Source organism: Dreissena polymorpha, chromosome 8 (genome assembly GCF_020536995.1).
Source record: "Dreissena polymorpha isolate Duluth1 chromosome 8, UMN_Dpol_1.0, whole genome shotgun sequence".
Classification (NCBI taxonomy): Eukaryota; Metazoa; Mollusca; class Bivalvia; order Myida; family Dreissenidae; genus Dreissena; species Dreissena polymorpha.
The window spans coordinates 38,361,697-38,388,506 of NC_068362.1; the positions used below are offsets into that span (position 1 = coordinate 38,361,697).

At 32.0% G+C, this 26,810-nt stretch overlaps 1 protein-coding gene across 1 annotated transcript in view; it reads right to left on the bottom strand.

Moving 5' to 3' along the window:
• Window positions 1–21,664: 21,664 nt before the first annotated feature.
• Window positions 21,665–26,810, bottom strand: part of LOC127840454 (chloride channel protein 2-like) — a 49,017-nt gene continuing 43,871 nt past the window's right edge. The window contains exons 22-24 of the mRNA XM_052368872.1: window positions 25,831–25,935; window positions 25,416–25,502; window positions 21,665–22,644 (exon numbers count right to left, since the gene is read on the bottom strand). Coding sequence (XP_052224832.1) covers window positions 22,396–22,644; window positions 25,416–25,502; window positions 25,831–25,935 — 441 coding nt within the window. The 3' untranslated portion in view covers window positions 21,665–22,395. The remainder of the gene's footprint in view (window positions 22,645–25,415; window positions 25,503–25,830; window positions 25,936–26,810) is intronic.

Sequence of the window (26,810 nt, forward strand, 5' to 3'; positions counted from 1 at the left end):
CCCGGTGACCAAGACCGTCAATCCTCGATAGCTGTGACAAACCAGGTTGTCTCCCTTGTAAACAGGTACTTGAACATTCCGATCAACGAAAGCGACATAGATATTGCACACAGGCTGGGCAAATTCAAACAAGGGGAAAACAGACCTGTAATAATCAAATTCGTCCGCCGGCAGATAAAAGTTGACATAGTAAAGAACTCGAAAAGATTCAAAGGATCCGGCATATTTGTTAACGATGACCTGACCAAATTAAATGCGGAAGTGCTTGCCTCGACGCGACTTAAGGATCCTCAGAACGTAGAAAGGGCGTGGTCCTTTGAGGGAAGCATATATGTTCTGTTCAAGGGAAACCAGCAAGCAGTGCAAATAAAATATGCCGATTACAAAAGTTGGCTTGAAAAATCATGGCCAAAAAAAAGCTATTCCCAAAGCGTCGAACAGGTGCACAATGGGAACCAAAAACATTCACAGCAAAAGCGTAACTAAGTTGTAAGCATACAATGTGTGCGAACGATACAGTACCTAATCCATAGGCGATTACGCCGATTTAAATTGAACTCTTTGACTATTTTTTACACATTGTTCGTGTTTCTCTAATTTCAATAAACGTGTAAATTATATATAACATAAATTGCGATCAATAGAGGCAAGGTAACTCTGCTAACTACAAGTCAACTCTTTCTATCTCCCTTGGCAAACCGTATTGGTGTGTTTTTTTCTGTCGCATAAAAAAGCTGCACCCCCTATTTATAAATTTACCATGATTATAATCAAAATAACAACAACTATGTTTAATGATGTTTTTCTTCATTAAAAGACTCAAATAATACTCCAAATCATGGCAGTGTATTTTTATGAATTACGGTATAGATGGAATATTATCGACGTTTCTTTTTGTCATGTGGTATGTAAAAGGCTCTGACTAATCTATTTTTCAAAGATGTATTAATGCTATACCCATAAAGGCTGTACTATAAATGTTTTTGGTCAAGTCTTTGTTAAAAAAACGCAAGTTTTTCTCTCTTTTACAGTTTTTTGGCTTGTTGTTTTTCAAATGATGCCTTTTTTCCAATAGATTTTATTAAAATATAGATAATGCACAAGTATCAGTTGTTGTTTTTTAATCGAAAAGACAATATAAATTAGAGATCATTCATAAATATCAATGAAACAATATATCCTAAAAACATTTTTACAACAAAAGCACAAAAACGTAACAGGTTTATATAAACATGTACATTATACTTTTAACTATAATGCGCATACTGTACTACTGTCGCCAATCACATACTAGATCTGTACTGTTCAGTAATTTTTAAGTAACTGAAACCACAATTCAATTTTATTTACATAGTGACATGTTGTTGTGTTTTTGTTTTGTTTTTTGTAATAAAAAACCTAAATACAATATAATATATTTGTTCATATGTACATGAAAACACTAAAACGTTGAATTAACAACTCAATTTTAGCTGTTAATCTGTTGAGTGACTCTTATCGCTGTTACATATTGTCTCAAAGAACATCAGTTCCACATAACACAATTAATCAAATTTTAATATAACAATTCGTATGTAAACAATGCCTCATTTTCGCTTTCGACTGAAGCTAAATGTGTTAATGTGTAAGATAAGCTGATTTTAGCTGTTAATCTGTTGAGTGACTCTTATCGCTGTTACATATTGTCTCAAATAAAATCAGTTCCACATAACACAATTAATCAAATTTTAATATAACAATTGGTATGTAAATAATGCCCCGTTTTCGCTTTTCGACTGAAGCTAAATGTGTTAATGTGTAAGAAAAGCTGATTTTATCTGTTAATCTGTTGAGTGACTCTTATCGCTGTTACATATTGTCTCAAATAAAACCAGTTCCACATAACACAATAAATCAAATTTTAATATAACAATTTGTATGTAAATAATGCCTCATTTTCGCTTTCGACTGAAGCTAAATGTGTTAATGTGTAAGATAAGCATTTACGTAATTAATATTCAAACTGTCAACCTTCTGAAAATTTTCTGTTAATTTGTTTGAGTGACTCTTATCGCTGGTGCATCTGTGTCTCAAATAAAATCAAATCCACATAACACAATTAATCTTAATTTAACAATTCGTGTGTAAATAAGGCTTCTATTTCGCTTTCAACTGAAGCTAAATGTGTTCATGTGCACGATAAGAATTTAATTAATTAATATTCAAATGAAAAACCTTCTGAAATTCCAATAATCGCACCAGAAATTGTACCATATATATTATTAGTGTTTATTTTCTTGCTTTCTTTTAAATACTATTACACGTAAATTAAAGTACCAACCGTTTGTTTTATAACTGTGCACTACTAGTATGCCTATTCTTGTCTCCCTAGTTGAATTTTCATACCAATATTAGTTTTGTTACTAATACATGTTTGTGTATCAGAACTAAAAACTGTTATGATCTAGTTATGATCTAGTGATGTGTATTTTTTCCAATATGTTCAAAACTGCCATTTGTTAAATGTAAATTGATTAATGGAAATTATACTTAGTAGCAACACCTAGTGAACGAATATATGTCATAGAAACACATATTGAAAATAGTTAAATTAATATCGGCATATCTAGTTTGTTTTCTTAATGATTAACTGTGTGTACTTGCACAAAAGGCACACGGGATCCAGTGGTATTCAATTATGTTGAAAGTATCTTTTGTGAAAAAGTGAACTCTTAAAAATTGTTTTTAGTAACAACTTTTTAGTACGCAAATATCTTTCCATGCGATCTTATTAACACTTATTAAAAATAGTTTTTATATTTACTGTATCTTGTATACTGTTAATCAAACACTGTTTGTATCTTACTTGTTTATGTTTATGCAGATGTTCATTATAACATTTATATATACACAGTTTATACTGTAAAACAAATTGTTTTTAAGAAGGGAAAAAACTATTTCAATGCTAACATAAAAATATCATAGTAAATAAAGATATAAAAAAAAACACAAAATCTGTTCAGTGCATAGATAATATGTAGCTGAGCGAAATATATATACCATCTTTATTTAAAAAATCCTGATGTTTACATAACCACACATCTTAATTTTTTGTACAAAACATCTTAAAATAACCACGTTTTTTGTCTGGTAGAAACTTATACTGGTTACACTAATAACATAGCAATACACTGTATTCAACAAAAAGTGACGTTTAGATAAAATGATCTACATATTTTAAAGACTTTTTTCAACTACCTTAAAAAATCAATTTTCAGCTTCATATACTTGAGCTTGTTTCTGAAAACTTTTGTAAATCAGTAAGCTGATACCCGTACTACAATACTATTGCTAAAGTTAAAAAATTGGCCTGTGTGCTGTTTACTTGTTTGTTGTTGTTGTTTGTTTTGTTAGCATTTCTCTTAAGACATTTTACATCATAATAGCGTTATTTTTTGTATCGTGTTGTTCATATACAATATGATTGCAGATATATGTATTATGTCTAGATACCTATATTTTGGTCTTTGTTTCTTTTGCAATATTGCTGTAACCTTTGTAACTAGAATGTCTGTTGGATGCTGTTCAAATCACCGTTTAGACTGTAGATCATTAACTTAAAATTTTTGCCCTTGTTTACAAACGGTACTAACAGCCAACTGGACTGGCGCACAGAAAATTACCATTTACTTAACTATCATTTGGTATGAGTATTAAAATATGTACTCTAAATGTAAAAGGGCTAAATAACATAGACAAACGCACTAAAATTTTTAAATGGTTAGATGAAAAAAAAAATAATATATGTCTTTTACAGGAAAGTCATCTAACACCTACCTTAGCACAAACCTTAAAAAATGAATGGGACGGAGACATTTATCTAAGTGGACAACATACAAATAAACAAGGCATCGCCTTTCTGATAAAAAGTAATACAGGAATAATAGTGGATAACTTCAATGAAATAATAATTGGCAGACAAGCAAGCATAGATATAAAAATACACGAAACACAATTAACATTAATAAACGTTTACGGCCCTAACATAGATGAATCCAAATTTTACGAGACATTGCAATCGTATATAATAAGTAACCAAGATAAAAACATTATAGTCGGAGGTGATTTCAATATTGTTCTAAACCCATTATTAGATAAAAGAAATGGAAACCTATATTCTCACTCAAAAAATAGACAAATTTTGAATAACATAATTGAAAACTACAATTTAATCGATCTCTGGCGTACAGTTAATCCGAATGAGAGAAAATTCACTTGGCATTCAAACACAAAACCAACAATATTTTGCAGATTGGACTATTTCTTAATATCTGAGTCACTCTGCAATATTATTAATACATGCAACATAAAACCAGGATTTATGACCGACCATTCTCTAGTTGAACTTAAACTGCACAATATACAACCTGAAAGGGGCCCAGGATACTTTAAAATTAATAACAGCATCTTATTAGACACACAATACCAAACGCAAATAAAACAGGAAATAACCAATACAGCTCAAAATAACAAAGATGCTAACCCCAACACATTATGGGAAATAATTAAAGGTAATATACGTAACACAACAATACGATACACATCATTTAAACAAAAAGAAACAAAAAAACTTGAAACTGAGACCATGAAAATAATTGAAACACTTGAAAAACAATTGCATGACACAATTACAAATGATACCAAAGCCATTGAAGATGAAATAACATCAAACAAACAAGTATTAGAAGGAATCTATCATACACAACTCAATGGAATATTACTACGAGCGCGTGCACAGCATGTTGAACACAATGAAAAAAACACAAAATACTTCGCAAACATCGAAAAACGTAGAAGTGAACAAAAAACTGTACACAAATTAGTAGTCAATGGCAAAGATATAACAAACAGAACACAAATACTAGAGGAACAACGTTTATTTTTCGAAACCCTCTATAAACGAAAACATATTGAAACTAACACCCTGTTTAAAAATACACATCATGCTTTAAACCAAGAGGAAAAAATATTGTGTGACGGATTACTTAATGAATATGAATGTGGACTAGCACTTAAAGAAATGCAAAATGACAAAAGTCCAGGATCTGACGGCATCACAATCGAATTTTATAAAATATTCTCGAACGATATTAAAACACATTTAATTAATTCACTTAACTATTCATTTAACAACGAAAACTTAACTACGCTACAAAAACAAGGTATAATATCACTCATTCCAAAACCTGGAAAAAACTTAGAATCCTTATCAAACTGGCGCCCGATTAGTTTACTGAACAATGATTATAAAATTGCAACAAAAAGTATATCCAACAGAATTAAAAAAATATTACCATCAATCATTTCAAGATCTCAATCTGGCTTCATAAAAGGACGTTACATTGGTGAAAATGTACGTCTGATACAAGAATGCATACATTATTTCAACCAACCAAACAATTCAGGCCTTATTTTCTTTGCAGACTTCGAAAAGGCTTTCGATTCACTAGATCATTCGTTTATGTTCTCTTGTTTAGAAAATATGAATTTTGGTGAAAGTCTAATTAAATGGGTAAAACTATTTTACACCGACATAAACAGCATTATTATTAACAATGGATTTTTTTCAAACAGTTTTAACATCGAACGAGGGGTAAGACAAGGATGCCCACTTTCATCCTCGCTATTTATTATATGCATCGAGTATCTATCACACTATATCCAATCAAATAAACATATAAAAGGAATATCGCTAGAACCTGACGACGAAATTAAACAGTCCTTATTTGCTGACGATGCAACTTATTTTTTAAATGACAATAGTGACTCATTCAATAACCTTATAGAATCGCTAACCCTTTATGGAACGGCATCAGGTCTAAAACTAAACACAAGTAAATGCACTGTGCTACGAGTAGGTAAATTTAAACAAAGTAATATTCAACTTAAAAAAGAAATGAAATTCCACTGGACATCAGATGAAGCAACAACGTTAGGAATAACCTTTACAAACAATGAAAATGAAACAATTCTAAAAAACATATTGCCTAAATTACAAAAATTTAAAAATTGTTTAAAATCATGGCAGCATCGTAAACTTACACTAATTGGAAAAAACACGGTGTTGAAAACGTTTGCACTCCCTAAATTAATTTATACACTAACAGTCCTCCCAAACCCACCAAATGATATTATTAAAGATATACAATCAGCAATATTTAATTTCATATGGGACGGTAAACCTGATAAAATTAAGCGAACCCAGTTAATTCAATCTGTAGAAAATGGAGGTATCCAATTAACGGACATCGACTCATTCTTGAATGCAATCAAATGCAGCTGGGTTAAAAGATATCTAGATAAAACCAATACAAGTAAATGGAAATCATTCTACCAGAAAATCCTAAAAAAATATGGTGACTCCTTACTTTTTGAATGTAACATCAACAATACCATTTTGCATGAAATTGCAAACGAAAACATATTTCTATCGAGTGTTTTATCAGCATGGACTAATGTTACTCATAATCTAGAAACCCAAATCACCAGTAAAACTATTTTATGGAACAATAAAGACATAACTTCAAACAATAAGACTTTTTTCTATAAACATTGGTTTGAACAAAACATTAAATATGTCGACCAATTGTACGATTACAGAATAAATGACTTTTATTCTTTTGAGAACATATGTTATATATACGGAATACCTTCAAGCAATTTCCTAATGTATTACACATTAATTAAAAGCATACCCATACATATTAAATCTACAATTAATTCAAATAACACACCATGTACCCAAACATCATTCACGGAAAACATACTTGCAAAACAAAACAAAACAAACAAAATATTTTACAAACTACAAATTAAACACCCTGCAGAAAACTCCAAGATTCAAAATAAATGGCAAAACCTGCTTCGAGAACATGAATTTAATTGGAAACATATATTTATCATGCCATATAAAACAACTATAGATAGCACACTGAGAAATTTTCAATATAAATATGTGCATAGAATCATAGCAACAAATAAATACCTTTTTAAGTGCAAACTATCCAACACAAATTTATGTGATATATGCAGCGAACACATTGAAACAATAAAACACCTGTTCTGGGAGTGCAAACATATTCAAATTCTATGGAACCAGTTAACAACATTTCTAGAGAAACAACAATTAAAATTTAAACTGTCTCTCTTAAATATCAGTTTCGGTGTGAATACTTTTAAAATACCAGAAATTAATAACACTGTGAACCACATTATCATACTCATGAAATATTTTATATTTAGCTTCAAATACAAAAAACAAATACCTACCTTCAACTGTTTTATAAACTATTTAAAATTAAAGATCCAAATTGAAAAAGAAATAGCCCTCAACAACGATAAACTTCATACTTTTGAACAAAAATGGAAACGCATAAACTTTCATAACCCAGTCCAGTTGTCTTCTACCTAACTCTCCGCAAATCATCTCTATGATTGATTATTACATTTAAAAATAACAGCATACACCACAGGCAATCAAAGAAAAAAAAACAGTATATACTAGCATATCATGTATAATATGTGTTTGACATTATAACTGTTGTATTATACCACTTTTGCTCTTGCTTATGCACATATTTACATTGTATGTTTTATATTGAATAAAAAAAAAAAAAAAAAAAAAAAAAAAAAAAAGAACTAAATACCATAACATTTTTAAAATGAGTGCATATTTGGTCACCCATCTTTTTTTTTCCGTCCTCCTACCCGACACTTTTAGAACAAAAATCCGAAGATCATGTAATTAAAAAATTCTGGCCTAATGCAATATACCAGTCGTGATATTGTAATAAATATAAACTAATTATTAAAAAAGAAACGGTATTTTAAAACTTTTCTTTTTCGTTAATCGCGGTTGACAGTCCCTTTAAAATCTTTACATAAAGTATTAAACCAACGACTTATATCTGGACCGAAGTAAAACAAGAAAATAGCATTTTGTAACTATAGTCAACGAAAATGCATGGACTTGCTTATCAATGTCTACCGGTATTATGAGAAGTAAACCCAGGATCTTATTTTCTTCAAAGTAGTGCAAAATATAATATATTAACTCTCCTTTTTGCTCTCCTATGTATCTCTCTCTAACGAACTTATTCTTGAATAATGTAAATCTATTAATGAGTACTCGATTGATCGCCGAATTTGTATAAAAAACCTAGATTTATCCCCCTTTAAAAAAAACAGTTAATCATACATTGAATTTGTGTTAGCGATAAATTACAACAACTAAAAGATTCATCTTGGGATCTGGCAACAAAAAATACTATTTATTTTAGAACATTAATACAAACCTTTATTATATACATGTTGCATGCTTTTTACAAAATACAGGTTGTATCACTCGTTGAAATAAAAAATCCCGTATTACGCTACTCGCTGTTTCCAATTCCGTAATACCATACTAGCCGGACTACTTCGACCCATTTAATGACGTCACATTACACGCACCGAAAATAGAAATATTTTACATTACGCAATATATTACCTAGTACATCGTGTGACGCCATTTCTGTGACAAAACACAATAGTTTTATCTAAACTCTGTAAGAACATGTCGGACCTGGTGTTTTTTAGCAGTAAACTATGTGTTAAAAACGTATTTTCGAATGTGTGTTTATCATGCATAAATGTATATTTCGATAGGAATACAATAAAATAGTGTGGTTAAAACTAAGTTTCGATAAAGACATGGAAGATAGCAGTGGAAGTGCATATAGTTTAAACGTTTTTGTTATAAACATCGGATTAAAGTTGTCAACTTGATTGTTATAAAAATTGGATTAACGATGGCATTAAGGTAAGCGTGTTAGAAACCTGTGTTTTCCCGGTTAGAATGTTTACACGTTAATTTACATAAACTGTATTCATACGCGTCTTAAATAAACTATGGCGTTCCGTTTTAGTCATTATTTTGTCAGTTTCGTTAAAGTAAAAAATACATTTGTTAACTGTTTTCGTTAGTTGTTGTATATAATAAAAGGAATATTACGCTAGTCAATTGTTCCAAGAGTTAGTATCACTCTCGTGGCTTGTGCTATTTCGCATCACACAAGCCACTCGAGTGATACAAACTCTTGGAACAATTGACTAGCGTAATATTCCGTATGCATTAAAGTTAGACCTTCCTGGGATTTTGTTATTTGATAACTTTTGTAAACTGTATTCCTCTATAGTTATGTCACCTTCGAATGCATTCAGTTAATTTTGGACAATTAATTCATTTTTTTACGTTAGCATCTTCGCAGCTCCATTCATTTTTGTTTGCTTATAAAGGGAGTCATAATAACATGTTTAAAAAAAAAGCATTTATTGGTTTGGTTAATTATTTCGCGATCATCTTCATTGTTTAGGTTTTATATCGTTTGTGTTATTTATTTATTTTTGTTTGAGGCTGCACCAATATCTCGATGGCGTATAACCTTGTTAAGTAAAATGAAATGTTGAGCTTACCTTTCAGGCCTGCAAATAAGCGCTCTATATGTTTTATTTTGAGACTTCATTGTTTAAAGTTCTCCGAGATTCTCATAAGAAATGTTTTTATTTAACGCTTTCACTCTTTTAAATAATTTGCTTTAAATATGTGTTGTTTCTTTTTAAAATAATATCCATTAGAGATAGATTTACCTAGGTTCACGAAGCAGCTTTATATGCCCTATGAAATTGTAAAAAAATAAGTTTCAAAAATCATCATAAATTTGGTATATTTGTGGAGCTTAACATCTTATCTGTCTCATTAAAAAGCACTTTTGCCTTACAAATTGCGTTAAACATCTCTACAATTGACCACAAACATGTATAGTTCAGCAAAATAACCTAAATTTTGACAATTTTTAGACATTTAATGACATAATAGAATATGAAGGCAAGTTTCCCACACTTTCATATTTTAAGTTTTGATTCATATTTCGGAGTTAGATGCAATCAAAAAATTACGTTGTGTCGGAAATATGCCTTCATATTCAATTTTGAAGTTTTGTGAATTTTAATATTGGTAGATGTTAGTTACAGTGTAACCCAAATGCCTCGTTGTTTTGCACATTAAAACACAAAGTAAATTATATGTGTTTTGTTGTTGATTCATACTGTGGTTATATTTAGAACACGTTTTCCATGCACAGTGTAATGTGTCTTTTCATTTATGCGAAGATAAAATATTTTTTTGTAAATATACGAATTTTGTTAACTACGGTTAGGAAGGGCATCAACTCTTGCATGATTGTTTACATCGCTCCATGACAACATGTAGTCAACACTCAGATCGATAATTTTAAAGGATCACTAGCATTCACGTAAGTTTTAATCTTTATTTTACTTTCATACATTTAAAATTACCATTTTAAATGTTTTATTATCGTAAAAATGGTGTTCCTTCTGTTGAAATACTCAGTAGTCAATAAATTGTTGACAGATCCATTCGATTATTCTGGTGTATTGCGACTGCAGACGACTCCAGCAATATTGTTGTGAAAACCGTTGTTTTCTATCGCAATTTATATATAGTTGTATAGAATTGGTTGAAAAAATGTTCAAGCTTTTGAAAACGTGCAAGTTGAGAGAAATTACGATTTAAACAATTAAAACCATTTAAGATGACGACACTTGCAGTGAACGTCATATTGCTCAATAAATATACATCATTATCGATATTTTTAACGATAGTCTGTGTGGTGTAATGGATGTAGCGTCAGACTTCCACGCGGATGGTTGTAGTTCGATTCTCGATTAAGTCATTTTTTTTTGTTACAATAACTGCAAAAATAAAAACGTAACTTTGTAAAAAATATTGCACCTAATTTTTTAACGTTTTTTTAGTTTTATATTTGTGTTAAAGAGAAACATCTAATATAATTTTTCTTTTTCTTGCAGAATGCCTCTCAAAGCGTGTATTTTATGCGAAAAACGGCTCAAAATACACCAACGCCGTCCTGTAAATAAACATGTCGCAAAATATTTAAAAAAGAATTTCCTGATAGAAACAACACAAGATCAATTTATTTGTGGCAAGTGTAGTCGGCCAGCGTGTTACGCTGCATCACAACAACCTTCTTGTGCACAACAACCTTCTTGTGCCTCTACCAGCTCATTGCCGCCGCAAAATGTTCTCCCAAACAGTCCTCCTTCAATCAAATTGAATATTAAAACAACATCAAAAAGCCATGCTTATTGTTTCATTTGCAAGAAACCTGGACCAAAATTGATTGTCGTTCCTACTTCTACAAGGACAGAAACCTTCATTCAACATAATATTTTAATAACAGCGGAAAGTAGGTATTGTCCCGGTCATTTCAAGCAAAATGGTACATCCTTTGAATAAAATGTAATTTCAAAATTGTCTACAATAGACAATGTTTTTTTTAAACAGATCATCTCTTCTTAATCTTCTTACTGCAGTTCGAGAGTACTGCGTATGTTCAAAAAGTAAGAGGCTGTCGTTTGATGACTTAACAACTTTCAGTGAAGAAGACTTGTTAAATCTTACCGGCATTTCGGTGTCGAACTTTTTAGCACTCTTGAAAGCCGTCGAATTATCAATAAGAAACACGCCTGCTAGAACTGCTAGAACTGTAGCAACTACTATTGGAATTTTCTTGTTTAAGTTAAAGTCAGGTCTATCAAATAAGGTCCTGTCAACTTTGTTTGACGTTTCAAAATCAAGCGTCAGAAGAGCCATACAAACATCCAGAAAAGTACTTATGACCGACTTTGTGCCTTTTAATCTTGGCTTTTCACACATTTCACGCGAAGATGTAATAAATAAACATACGCGTAATTTGGCACAACTTCTTTTCACGGAAAATAAGGAACAAGTCATCCTCGTTCTCGACGGAACATACATCTACATTCAAAAAAGTGGAAACTTTCAATTTCAACGGCAAACATATAGTATGCACAAGGGAAGACCATTAGTTAAACCCATGGTTATTGTAACAACATCAGGATATTTTATTTCCGTAATCGGTCCATATTTGGCCAACAGCAAAAATAACGACGCATCAATTCTGCATCATATAATTAAAATCAACATCGAAGAAATTAAAAACTGGGTCAAGGAAAACGACATATTTGTTGTCGACAGAGGCTTCCGTGATGCCACCTCTCTGCTTGAAGAGCTCGGGATCCACGCGCAGATGCCGTCATTTTTGCCGCGAGGAAGCAACAACTACCAACTGATTTGGCAAACTCTTCACGGCTAGTTACAAAGGTATGTTTGCTTTATTTGCACAATACACCGTCAGATTATACGCTAATCATATTATGCGCGACAGTCGCGGCGTCGCACGAGATATTCAAAGCGACATATAGCCTTATGGGCTACCTACACAAGGGCGATGTATTGTGTTAAATATATCGTGCGTCACCGCGACTGTCGCGCATAATATGGTGCGTCGCCGCGATTGTCGCGCAAAAATTCGTGCGTCGCTTCGTTTGTCGCCCTTGATGAAAGAAGGGCGAGATTATAGATGGAACTATCCGGATTCCGTACTTAATAGATACATATGTGCGTGTCACTTATAAGATTTATGTGAAACACCCGGTACATTCGCTTTTATAGTCCCTTGCCAGCTGTTGTTAAAAGCTTTCGGCTGATAAAACACGTTAATCTTTTTGGGATGATAGGAATATTTAAATGTAATATTGTATCATTTTGTTACATAACTAAAATCCGTTGTCTGTGAAGTGAAAAGTATACACTCATAGATGAGACATTTGTACGTTATTTGACGTAATTAAGGTATATGCAGGACTGCTTGTGTCAGTAACATTTTGATACGTTGATGCGTTTGTAACGCTGAAGACGTCAATTCTTGTATAAAATACTGTTGTTTATGATATTTAATACCATGAAGTGTTGTGCATTATAACAAATTGTTTTCATATGCAGGACTGCTTATGTCAGTAACATTTTGATACGTTGATGCGTTTGTAACGCTGAAGACGTCAAATCTTGTATAAAATACTGTTGTTTATGATATGTAATACCATGAGGTATTGTGCATTATAACACATTGTTATCATATGTAGGACTGCTTATGTCAGTAACATTTTTATACGTTGATGCGTTTGTAACGCTGAAGACGTCAAATCTTGTGTAAAATACTGTAGTTTATGATATGTAATACCATGAAGTGTTGTGCATTATAACAAATTGTTATCATATGCAGGACTGCTTATGTCAGTAACATTTTGATACGTTGATGCGTTTGTAACGCTGAAGACGTCAAATCTTGTATAAAATACTGTTGTTTATGATATGTAATACCATGAGGTATTGTGCATTATAATACATTATCATATGCAAGTCTGCTTATGTCAGTAACATTTTGATACGTTGATGCGTTTGTAACGCTGAAGACGTCAAATCTTGTATAAAATACTGTTGTTTATGATATGTAATACCATGAAGTATTGTGAATTATAACAAATTGTTATCATAATGTAATACTGGGTAACTGGTTTATTATTTTAAATTGCCAACCGGATGCTTTATGTTAAGCTTGTATTTAGTATGTACATTATTTGTTTGCATTCTAATTAAAAATCCGTTACCATAGTAACATCTTAATCATCAAAGATTCATTTTTTATTGCAGTAATTAAACAATTGAATAATACAATAATTAATATATATTTTTAAGTTGTTCGGTTTATGTTGTTTGCCGATCGATATTTACTTTAAAAAGTGGCATATATCATATACATTTAAATTGTTTCCATGGAAACGGCAATTGTAGTTTCAGAAATTATTAATTAAAACTTACCTGCATATATTCCGATCAATTGGGTATGCATCAGGCAAAGTATGCTGTGCATGTTAAATTATTCTTTATATTCTTTGATGTCTTTGACAAAAAATGTAGAAAAATGTCAATGTCTTACTCGTTACCATGACAACCAACAACTATTTGTTGCTTTTTTACAACATGCTGTGTGTATTCAATACTCATGTACAATTTTATAATTTTCATGATGACGTATAATGTATATATATACGTTTGCAATTGATTTTTATATACCATAACAAATATTCTCACGTATTTATCATGTTGCCATAGCAACCATAATAAAGCGATACTAATTATAAATATGTTGTTTTCCTATATACAATAGTTTGCCCTATAAGATAAAAGTAAATTCATTTAATTCTGAAACAGGGCATATTTCAACCCTTCGTGAACCTAGCCCTTTAAGCAGTTACTAAAAAATAGATCACTTATGGTAAACCTTAATCCACTGTTAAGATTTTCATTTATATTTTGATACTTGTAATTGTAATAATTGTAACAGAAACGTCAAGTGCAAACAATAATTACAGTGCAAATCAACAAATATTTATGTATCTTATAATATTTGCTGTACGATATGAAAATAATGTTCCCCTCGAATTATCTGAACCGTAAGTTTAAAAGCATTTAGATCCCCATTCAAAATACATGGTAATATACATATCGGGGAAAATTTAAGTCCTGCAGACAATATGTATATATATATATATATATATATATGCATTAAACTCTTTTAAAGGGATTAAAAAAAATTTAATCATTTTTTATTTTATTGGTATAACTTATTAAATTTTTATTTGTATTTTATAATATATGCTTTTGGATATGAACATGCATGTTCCCCTAGAATTAACTAAACATTAGTTTTAAATGCAAACATATCACCATTTCGAATAAATGGTGAAATGTGTGTCATAAAGACAATTTATTTCAGCATTTATCTCTTTAAATAATCAGAAAAGGTCCTCTTTAAGTCTCCATTTAAAGTTAAAGGAAACAATTAGACGATTGCTAGGTATGTATTTAAATGAAGCTGCCAAAGTCCATAGCCCAAGCCGTTAAAGTGTACCAAAATGTTGTACAGTGATACTAGTGGAAAGATATCTAAAAATAAAAAAGCAACATAGAAAACAAAAATAGAAAATAAGTTGTTTATTTCATATCGGACCCAGAAGGCCAATATCATCCCAAGTGGACAATGATTATGCATACAGTGTTTACAAATTTGCAATATATAAGGATATCAATGTATGACATTTAAAACATAAATACTACTACTAGTTATGATAATACTAATAATACTAATACAACTAATACTTCTACTACTACTACTACTACTTATACGAAAAAGAATAATAATAATAATAATAAATATTTTCTACTATAATGATGCAAGGTATATCATGTAAATTTGCATAACATGCAACTCAAAAATGTTGATTAAATCACATCTAAACCGATAAAGCAAACTTGTAATGATTATAATAATGATAATAATGCAATGTATAAAATGTACATTGGCATACGATGCATTGCAAAGATATTGATGTAATGACAAATATAGCCGCTAAAGCAAACCTATAATAATTGTGATAGTTATAATAATGATAATTATACATGCATCACAAAATTATTGGTTGGATAACATATAAACATGCAAAAGCGGGCTTGCAAAATTATATGCGCGTGTAAAGTAAATACTAACCACCTCGTTATTAGTGATTAACAATTTGTGTAATCAGATTATATAAAATAATATGAATAACAATGGTTCTTTATAATTACACATTAACGAATTAAAAGCATGATATATCATTGTTGTATGTATTATGCATATCTATTGTTACAAACTCTCTATTAAAGACTGTATAAAAAGTTACTATTAAATACTACTTATTCGAAAAAAGAAGCAATAAGTAATTTTGAAACCTAAACAATAATGAATATAAGAAAATACTTTAATATTGACATACCTGAAACTATACATTTGCTAGCGCCTTGTCTTGGCTACCTATTCTGAATAGAAAAAATAGATAGCATTCTTAAATTCTAATCGGATTAAAACCATATCAGAACATGGTCAAGTGTAATCATGATACATGTCGTTATAATGCTCATTATAAGTATATACCTCCTTTTCTTACAGCAAAACGTTCACACTATTTTGCTCAGAACATATTGCAAACTGAAAGCCCATATAGTTCTAATTTTGTATTTAAACAGTTTAAAAAATTAAAGTGGCTTGATATGCTTCTATGGTGTGTATCATCAATTTTAGGTATGAACTTCTGTAACCCTTTCAGTGCTGGAACCGAATTTTGAAGGCCTTTGCAAACAGTTTGGATCCAGATGAGACGCCACAGAACGTGGCGTCTCATCAGGATCCAAACTGTTTGCTATTCTGATAATATTCTTTGAAACAAATCGAAGAAAATGCTAATTTAAGAAATCCAGCAGACGACATTTTAGCAGACGCCAAATTTCCCAGCATGCAAAGGGTTAAGTACAGCAGAGTTAATGCGTTCAGCATTCTACTTAAAAGATATTACTTAAATAAAGTTTTGTAATTATAACGACAGTTCGAAAACGGTGTTAATTTCGGAGTAACTGGATGTGCTTCTATGCTGTAAATAAAGTAGGTTCAAACGAAAAATAAAATAAGTTTTAACGTAACATAAAATGTATACTGCATCAGTTTATGATGAACACGTATACATGTTTTTAAATAGCTGGAACTGTGTGCAAAGTTAGAAGATCATTTTTACAGGATCTTTCTAACATAACATACATCAGTAAATCTGCAATACATTACAGTTAAAGTTCAGTGTTTTATTATTTTGCAATTGTATCCTATTTAAATGGTACCTCAAAAACACCTGTGTTAAATACTGGTATTAAAATCTAACAAGATAGGACGGATTTGTTTTCCTCTGTTAATATCCTCAGAAATATGCAACCATTTTGAGTGACTTGTTCTTATGTTTTTGTTTTTGGAATAATGTCAATTTTGGTGGAATACACAAATCGAAATTTCAAAATACTGAAACAGTAATATAATTACAGAAATCTTTTAAGAATTAAAAAAAAAGAAATAATTTTCGAAACTCAGCCTGTGAACAGTTCTGAATAACCCATTTATGCCCAGTGGACTCTCCCATCCTTCTAAGTTGGATCAATTTATTTCCAAAATAAGGGATGTCAAGTAAATTTTTTTCTATATTTAGAACAATTCTTACAGAAATTCCTTTAAGCAAACAGCGTAGACCCAGATTAGACGCCGCATCATGCGGCGTCTCATCTGGGTTTACGCTGTTTGCAATGTCCTTTTTTCAGGACGCTAGGCATGAATGGGTTAAAAATATCCATCGGCTAATATCAAATCTTTTAGTACAAGTAAACTAGTTGAAGAGAGGAATTTCATGTTTTTGTAGAGGAAATAGACTATCAAGAAAGGAGTCAAAGATTCGCAATATTCACATTTTCCGGAAATGTTTTTACTCATCTGTGAAATTTTGGTAATGCTAATCTGAAGCTAAAGTGTTGAAAAATGACTGTAACCATTTACGCTTATTTGGTCATTATCGGCTCAGGTACTTCACTTTAGACCCCCGGGTACTCCTAAATATACTACAAAGTACCATGATCCCGCGTTAGGGAAAACATGCTTAAAAGTGCCGGTTTGCCTTAAAGCGCGTATACTTAGGAGTACTCTGGGTACTTTTGAGTAGTACCTGCGACGACAGCGACCAATTATGACAACCAAAATTGGTAATTGTCGACTGGAAAATATACTTAAAAGTACCCCGGCTAGAGGCCTTAAGCATATGTCCTTACCCGGGTACATTGTAATATACTTAAGAGTACCCGAGGTATTTTCAAGTAGTACCTGAACCGACACATTAACCAATTGAGCTCCACTTACAGCATCAATGGGAGCTTCTATCATCTTGTGAAAAGGAGGATGTTTGATCATCTAAAATATGGCAATCTTCACATGCAGTCTTCACTGTCATATATTTAAATCACTAGTCTGGGAACACTTTTTGTCCTGGGTTTACATACATTTTCTCAGAGGTAAACAGCAGGTGTGTATAGATGTCGGCCTGTATTTTAAAGGAAGGAAACAGTATGCATGGGTAAAACAGCTCAGTTTGTAGATCACCGTTCTAGTGTTCCAACTGTCATGATTTCTGGCCCTATACTATTGAACTTTTCCTCCACGGTATGTATCCCTGTACTTATCTGAACCATTTTCAGTCACCATCTAGAAAATAATTATCAATTGTACATGCTGGACTACTTTGATTTTTAACACAAACCAACTGGTCCGTATGAATAATGTTCAAGAGCCTTCATCTGCTAAGTACTATCGTAATATTTAGACCATACACAATTTCTGATCACATTTCTTATTTGATCACATTGTAATCATGCATTTACAGTTAACCCTTTGCATGCAGGGTAATTTGTCTTCTGCTAAAATGTCGTCTGCTGAATTTCTAAAATTAGCATTTTCTTCGATTTTTTTCAAAGAATACTATCAGAATAGCAAACAGTTTGGATCCTGATGAGACGCCACGTTCTGTGGCGTCTCATCTGGATCCAAACTGTTTGCAAAGGCCTTTAAAATTCGGCTCCAGCGCTTTAAGGGTTAAATAGTTAACTTTTCTCGTATACAACTAGAAAAATTACAAAAAGGGCCCCTTATTTGTTTGATAAATACAACAGAACCGACCGTTTTCTTTCAGTTTGCTGTCGAAGCAATACCTTAAGTCAGTCAATTTGTACATGTGCTAACATAAGCAAATTGAGCGTAAAGATGTCATTTGGGTAAATTGGCAATATAATAGTTCCAAAAAGATGCATACACATCGACAGGTTTTAGCCCGATGCATTGTTAATTTAAAATGCATATTTCATTATTTAATGCTTTCGATCCTATATTTAAATTGAATATACTTTGAATGAGTTCGTTCGGTTTGAACAAGATTATTGTTCTAATGGCTGCTGAGCCCATTGCAGAGGTGTATGTGAGAGCATGGAACGACAACTCAGCATTGAGATGGCAATCTCAACGCAGATTTGTCGTTTCTTGCACTTTCCATCCATCATAAGAAAATCCTACCTGATTCGGTAGGTTTTTACTTAAGTTATAACGTATTATATTTTGAAATGTGGTATCATTTGATATATTTTAAAAATAGTGCATAATGTAGGTTCATGCTTAAAAATAAATTACCTCAATGCAAAAAAGTAAAAATTACACCGGTAAAATTATTTTACCACGTAGCTAGGTTGTCCTCACGTGATTGGTTATGAAAGCAGGGTTTTGATCAAAGTATGCTGATAACACTCAAATCTCTGCGCGGTAGTAGTATAAGTGTGCATCGCGGAATAGAGATACATAAAAGGATATTTGTTGGATTCGATGGAATATCGATTTTATTTCACGAGTGATCATATAGAATAATATTTTCAAGAGTGGCGCAGCCACGAGTGAAAAAATGTATTTTTTATGATCACGAGTGCATTAGAAACGATATTCCATCGAAACCAACAAATTTTCTTTTTATTTTATGCTTTTTTCGCCGTTTATTTACATTGTAAAAGAGTTTAACTGGATAATTGCGCTGGATTTATGACGTCATATCGTCGAAAAAATGACGTCATTTCACAGTAAAACAATGAAAAATATCGTTATTTTTCACTGTTATTTTTCACTGTTTAAAACAGTGAAATGTCAGTTTTATTTTACTGATATTTCTCTATAAACCACCGGAAAGCATAAAATAAACACGTTTTATTTACAACCCAGAGCGGCTTTAATCACAATCTTCAAGTAAGCCAAATTATCAGCCTCTGAAAGGTATTAAATACATTGACTTATTTTCTGTTCACGATTTGTGTGCATGTATGTAACTTGATTCGAATCAATGATGCTTCTGATAAAGGCCCGTCTATTATAAATCAGGTCTAGCATATCTCTCCTACCATAACTGTACGATATTAACGTATTGAGTATATACATGTATTTTGATAACTTTTGCTTTCATCTGCTCAAGAAATGCGAATGAAAACACTGTGAGATTTACAACAGTTCTATAAACGCATGTGATCACTATGGGTGTCCCCTCCCAATTCGATCATTTAAAGAATTTAAATTATGTAAGATATCGTTGTGAGATTCCTTGTTCGATCAACGCAACGACGATTATTGCGAGTTGTCTTTCTCCCTTAGAACGTGATTTCCGTTTCAGTGAAAGACGACACATCAATGCTAAAGTCACTGAAGACCGCCACTAAAATGTAAACGAGGTAAGAAGGAAAGTCTGATAGACGTTTGTATATAAACCAAACTTGTTAAAGTATTGTGTTTTCATGATAAAAAATTGCCTTGTCATCCAAAGATATACAACATATGTATGCTGTTCTAAAACCAAAAAGCATGACAGACTCACATAATGTCATAGAAACATTTAAAATTAAAACATGTATCTGAAGAATAAAAAGGTAAAATATGATTCACACAAAAAGAGGACTCAATGGCACTCAATAAAGACCTTTTAACCAAATTAAAATTTGTATTCCAGATGCGATAGTTATTTTTACACAAGGAGCATAGTTTAAACACTAGAAATTGTCAAATATAAAAATGTGATACTTTAAGTTGTAGAGTATAAGGGTAACCTAGCTATAAAAAAATTAAGAGGGACCAATTGCAGCTTACCTTGTATTATTTTGATTCGCATAGCTTATATAAAAGTATAAGGCGTTGAATCACATACCTTATATAATAGCTTAATGTCTTGAATCACATACCGCATGTAATAGATTAACGCTTTGAATCAAACATGTACCTATATATTCTATTTAAATACAATATACTATCATGTTTAAATAAAGCTGTTTGCAAATCATACAATATGTGGAATGTATAGAGGTAACCTCTTAAATTCGGCTAAGAGTAAAGAGTATCAAATATATCAAGGTCGCAGTGGCGTAGTGGATATGGTGTCCGCCTAGCGACCCGCATGCCACATGTTCGAGCCTCACTTTGAGAGCGTTCTTTTGATCTCCCCCAAAGATACTCAGTACTGGTTCTTAGTCCCAGGAAACGGATTCGCGAGCGTTTTAATTAGACTTAGGCTTTCGAACTAAAATAAATGGGTTTAAACTTAAAAAGTATCAAATATAAACTATATAAAATCATATCTGAGGAGAAGAAAGTAACAGCCAATTACACACGGGACAAATAAGTGTTACGGGTCACCCAAAAATTCTATACAAATGTCATAGATCCTGTAGAATGTTAATTAGCGTAAATGTTATGTTTTGTTCTCTAGTAAAAATCTTTTCCAGACATGAATCTAATTAATGTTCTGTGTGCTGGTCAATGAACAGTAACATATGACAACTTATGACAAAAACGCCATATAATTGATTATAATGTTCTTGAATTTGTCAAATTCTTTGATAAAAAGCAATTCCGTTAAGTATGTAAATGTTCAAGTGTTTTAATGGGTATTGTATATTTATATTTATAATGTATATACTTTCGTTTACAAGATTGTTGCTCCATCCATTGTCGCATATTGCTGACAATTACGTGTTAATTTTACAGAATGATTGGGCTTTAATCCAGTCAAGTACAAAATGGAATTTCAACCATCTGAAAGGTTAACAAAAGTTAATGCATATATAATCTCGGAAATGTCAAAAGAAAATATAATATTATTTTTATGCTTTCCTACATGCGGACATTTTTGCGTAATTTAATGCTGCCTCACTTAATTATATTTAAAAAAATAAATTAAATCGAAAGAAGAACAAACTTAGCACGACTCAGATGCAATTTTATTTAATGAAATTGCATATGAACATTATTTGATAGATTAACGTGTTATTGCTTTCGGTCCATAACCAGTAGCTCTAATCAAAAGATGAAATATTCAGTAAGTAAATAGAGATATGAGCTTGGTTTGGTGGAATATCAATTTTAATTTACGAGTGATCATAGAAAATGATATTTTCACGAGTGGCGCAGACACGAGTGATTTGAAATCGATATTCCATCGAATTCAACATGTCTTTATTTTATGCTTACAAATTTTTGCATTTTTTCCGTTGCGGACAATATAATTCTCCGTTGGGCGCCTAAAGTTGTAATTATAGGTATATAATCCATATGTTTTTATAAACATTCAATGCTGGGTAGTCACACTTGGTAAAATAAGAGGGGTCAAAATGTGGAAACCAAATATATATATATATATATAAAATAGTACCGGTAAAACAATGACAATTATCGATAACTTTCACGGATATTTTTCATTGTATGACACAGTCAGATATCAGTTTTAATTCACTGATATTTCTCTATAAACCATCGTTAAGCATAAAATAAATAATGAAACATTTATTTCCTGAGTACTCAATACTTGTGAGTTGGCCTCAGTGTTTGTGTCACTTTCCGTTATATATTTGAACTTTCCGTTAAATCGGTTAACCAGTCTATAGTGATCTGGTTCCTGTGGGTGTTCTACTTCCAACTGCTGAGGATCGGCTCAAACTTATGAGTTGGCCTCAGTGTCTGTGTCACTTTCCGGTATATATTTGAACTTTCCGTTAAATCGGTTAACAAGTCTATAGTGATCTGGTTCCTGGGAGTGTTCTACTTCCAACTGCTGGGGATCGTTCAATATGTAATCTTCTGTGTCCGTTTCAGTGTTATTGACCGACTGTGTGTTGTCATTATTTTTCTTTGATGGTTTCTTCTTTTCGTGTTCTGCGTCAATGTGGCCTTGTATCGCTTTTCTTAACTGAAATGTAAAGACATAATAAAACTAGTCACACAGGGTTGAAGAACATTGAATTATATAGGCATACCTATTAAAGGGAAAACACATACCCAAGAGTTAAAAAATTAATTCAACCGTAAGAGTGCTACCTTCCCAAATAACACCAACAACGTTATTAACCCATTTATGCCCAGTGGACTTTTCTAAGTTGGATCAATTTATTTCCAAAATTAGGGATGTCTAGTATATTTTTTTCTATATTTAGAACAATTCTTACATAAATTCCTTTAAGAAAACAGCGTAGACCCAGATGAGACGCCGCATCATGCGGCGTCTCATCTGGGTTTTCGCTGTTTGCAATGTCCTTTTTTCAGGACGCTAGGCATGAATGGGTTAATTGACAATTGAATATTCTTGAAATAAACAAAAATATATAACAAACTACAGGTTAGACTCATTTAAGGTGATTGAACAATGTCAAATGAAAACATGATTCAAAACGCAAAATAACAGCAAGAGAATCAAGATAGCTTCGGGTCACTTTCTTCATTTAAGGGCGACCTAATAAATTATATATACAGTTCACATTCATTTGATGCCAACATTTGTTTGATATTGAATTATCTTAAATTTTGTTGTAAAATATAAGTATTTTTAAATGTTCTTAAAATATTCATTGAAGGATTATTTAAAAGGCGATAATGACAAGGTTTTTAAGTTATCTTTAAATCCATTCATGTGGTTTAAAATACGGTATATTTCCCTTGTGGTCGTGTTTTCCACGAAGTATTTCGATGAATGTCCAACAGGGATCATTTGTGGGAAAGTTATATCAAAACCTTAGTAATGGTTTAGGATTTGTGTCTTCTTCTAATGTATCAGAGGTCATATTATCGTATAATGCGAACGATTGAATGTTCTAACGCATTAGAATAATATGAATTTTTAAAGTAGTAACCCATTCAAAGATGCTTTGGAAAGTCAACAAAAAGACCAATATGACACCAGATCACTTACCTGTGTAATGGATCTTTGTCAAAATCAAACTCAGGGATATGATTTGTCAATGCCAAACCCAGGTAGATGATTGGTAAAATCAAACCCAGGGATATGATTGGTAAAATCAAACCCAGGGATATGATTGGTCAAAGTCTGACTCAGGGACATGATTGGTCAAAGTCAAACCCAAGGATATGATTGGTCAAAGTCAAACCCAGGGATATGATTGGTAAAGTCAAACCCAGGGATATGATTGGTAAAGTCAAACCCAGGGATATGACTGGTCAAAGTCAAACCCAAGGATAATATTGGTCAAAGGCAAACCCATGTATATCATTGGCCAAAGTCAAACCGTGTGCTATGATTGGTCAAAGTCAAACCCAGGGATATCATTGGTCAAAGTCGAAGTCAGGGATATTATTTGAACAAAGGAACACAATCTAATGTCCCAAATTAAAACTTTGTCATTTGTGATTTCACAGACGTTTTAAAGGGACCGTCAACCGCGAATGACGAATAAAGAAAATTTCTAAAATACCGTATTTTTAACAATTATTAGTTTAGATTGATTAAAATATCACGACTGGTATATAACATTACTCGAAAAAAGTTGTAAAGTTTTCATATTTTCAGTATATTTGGTAATAAATTTTACTGGGTACAGGTACCAGGTAACTACTACCAGTTAACTATAAATAACGCAAGATGATTGATCATCGTCGTCACGTGGTAAATCCAGGAATGCAAATTGTGCATGCGTAGTGTATTGTATATAATTTATGTATGTAATGATCAATCTACTTGCGTTATTTATAGCGTGTATATCGTTATGTCACCTATTTTCGCGATGTACTTTCGATTTATCATCGCGAAATTGTATTACCGAATATACTGAAATACGGTATTTTTGAACTTTTCTTTTCTCGTCAATCGCGGTTGACGGTCTCTTAAAAGTTATAATGCTTAGTATTTCATAATAAACAGTTTACCTAAACTCAGAGGAAGGGTTAATTTTGACCACATGTTCATAATTTGAACACACCTAGTACGTGATACTATATGATGTTTTACGCCAACTATAACTCCAATTTGAGAATATTTGTAGAGGACTACTATCTGATACCACATACCAATATTTATTCTGTTTAAAAAAATCTTTTTAAAACAGAGTCAATTTCAATTTTGTTTTCTAATGTTTTTTACAAGGATCACGTTACGTTGTAAATTCAGCAAAACCGTTCGCGGGCTTTTCTAACAGAAGATAGGCTTTACCCGAAATTTTAGTGCGTCGCAATTAAAAAAATAAGTGTCAATGAAGATGAAGTCTTTCCGGTAGTATACACAATCTGACCCCTCCCAATTATAGATTTATCATTCAGTTTACAGCTTGTAAAGAGAGAAACATATTTTAAAAGTGTTGCTGTGATGTCGTATCTTGAGTTTGTCGTTTTGGAAGTTGCCCCAAAAAATAGAACCTCAAAACATTATTGGGTCGGTGCACTTTGGACGATTCAATCGTATTATCCCAAACAAATATTTTTTAAGGCTGGCTTAATGTGTAAAATACCAATAACCAAAGCACTGGGTCATGTGATTTCAGGGAACAGAATGTATGAAATTATTTACCATATATCAAAATGATGTGATTATTGGGGCGTCGTCAGTTTTAACCACAGTCCTGATTGGCACAACATTAATACACGACATTTTTAGACAACACCTTTGAATTTTCAATGCGAAACATGAAACAATAACAACATGTTTAGATGTAGTATGAGAAAGAGTGTATTTACGTCTTTCAGCGCCACAACTCCGATGAGACGACCCGTGTTGGTGACATAGGCGTGGTTCAGGCCGAGGAGGGAGAATAAGGAATGAACCTATAAAAAAGGAATAAATAGTACTAATTCAACGTAAGGAGAATAAGGAATGAACTTACAATAAAAATTAAAAACCCCATTTGATAGCAAACCAAGCAAATGTCATTCAAAGTCAATAAAATATACCTATGTATCGCATTAGAAGTATTCCTAATATCAAGAATAACATGTTTAGTATTTCATCTATATTCACAAAAACTGTGGCTCCTACGGTGAAAATGAAGCTTTTCTTAGATTTGACATAGTTTTTGATTACACGGAATTCAGATAAGGTGTCTGTGTCAAAGCTCAACAAATCAATCCAAGAGTTACATGTGTAGGTACACACCTTGTGTAATGATGTCCTCTCTACCAACTGGAAGGGGGCTGGGTCTATCTGACAACCTTCCCATTCAATGGTTTTTGCCAGCTGACCTTGTTCCCAAGCCTCTTTCTACAAAACAATATTTAAACAATTTTTTTCATCAGTGTTATGACCATTTTCTTAAATTTCTACCAGAGCTGTCCCATTATATTGACATGACTATCCTTCCGCTTTGATAGTATAGTAAACATGTTTTGTCAGCTATCTGATACTAAAAAGATCATTATGATAATTAAATTTCTTAAATTGCACAACATGTCTATGTAAAATACATTTTTTATAACCTGTGGTCAATGATTATTTTGTAAGAAAATGTGTTGTGAAAAACGTAATTTAAAGATTGTTTTCAAATACTCAAAATCACTAAAAACATATTTGCAAAACTAGTTCGTATACGTAAAGTATTCTTAATTACAAATATATAGATTCTCATGTTTTATACATTCTTTGCTTGAAAATCATGTGACATGTATTTAAACAACAATTGAACACAAGCTTTATTAGCAATAATACACTTTTGTAAAGAATTTCGACTTGTAAACACAAATACACTATGATGTGCAAATAAAGTACAAACAAAAATAGAGCTTTGTCACAGACGTGACATATACCCCCACATGCCGCATTGACACATAATATTTTGCATGTCGTCTTCACAAAAAACAGCGGACACCATGCTCAATTTTTAAAACGCACTTAGTGACCCCTTGACCTAGCTTTTGACACAGAAAGGTCCATGTTCTAACTAGGCCTAAAGATCATCTCCATAAAACTTCTGAACAAGTTTGGTAAAGATCGGATGTAAACTACTTGAATAAGAGAGCGGAAACCATGCTGAATGTTAAAAAACGCACAGAGTAACCCCGTGACCTAGTTTTAGGCCCGGAATGGCCCATGTTCAAACTTGTCCTAGAGATCAGTTAGATACAGCTTCTGACCAAATT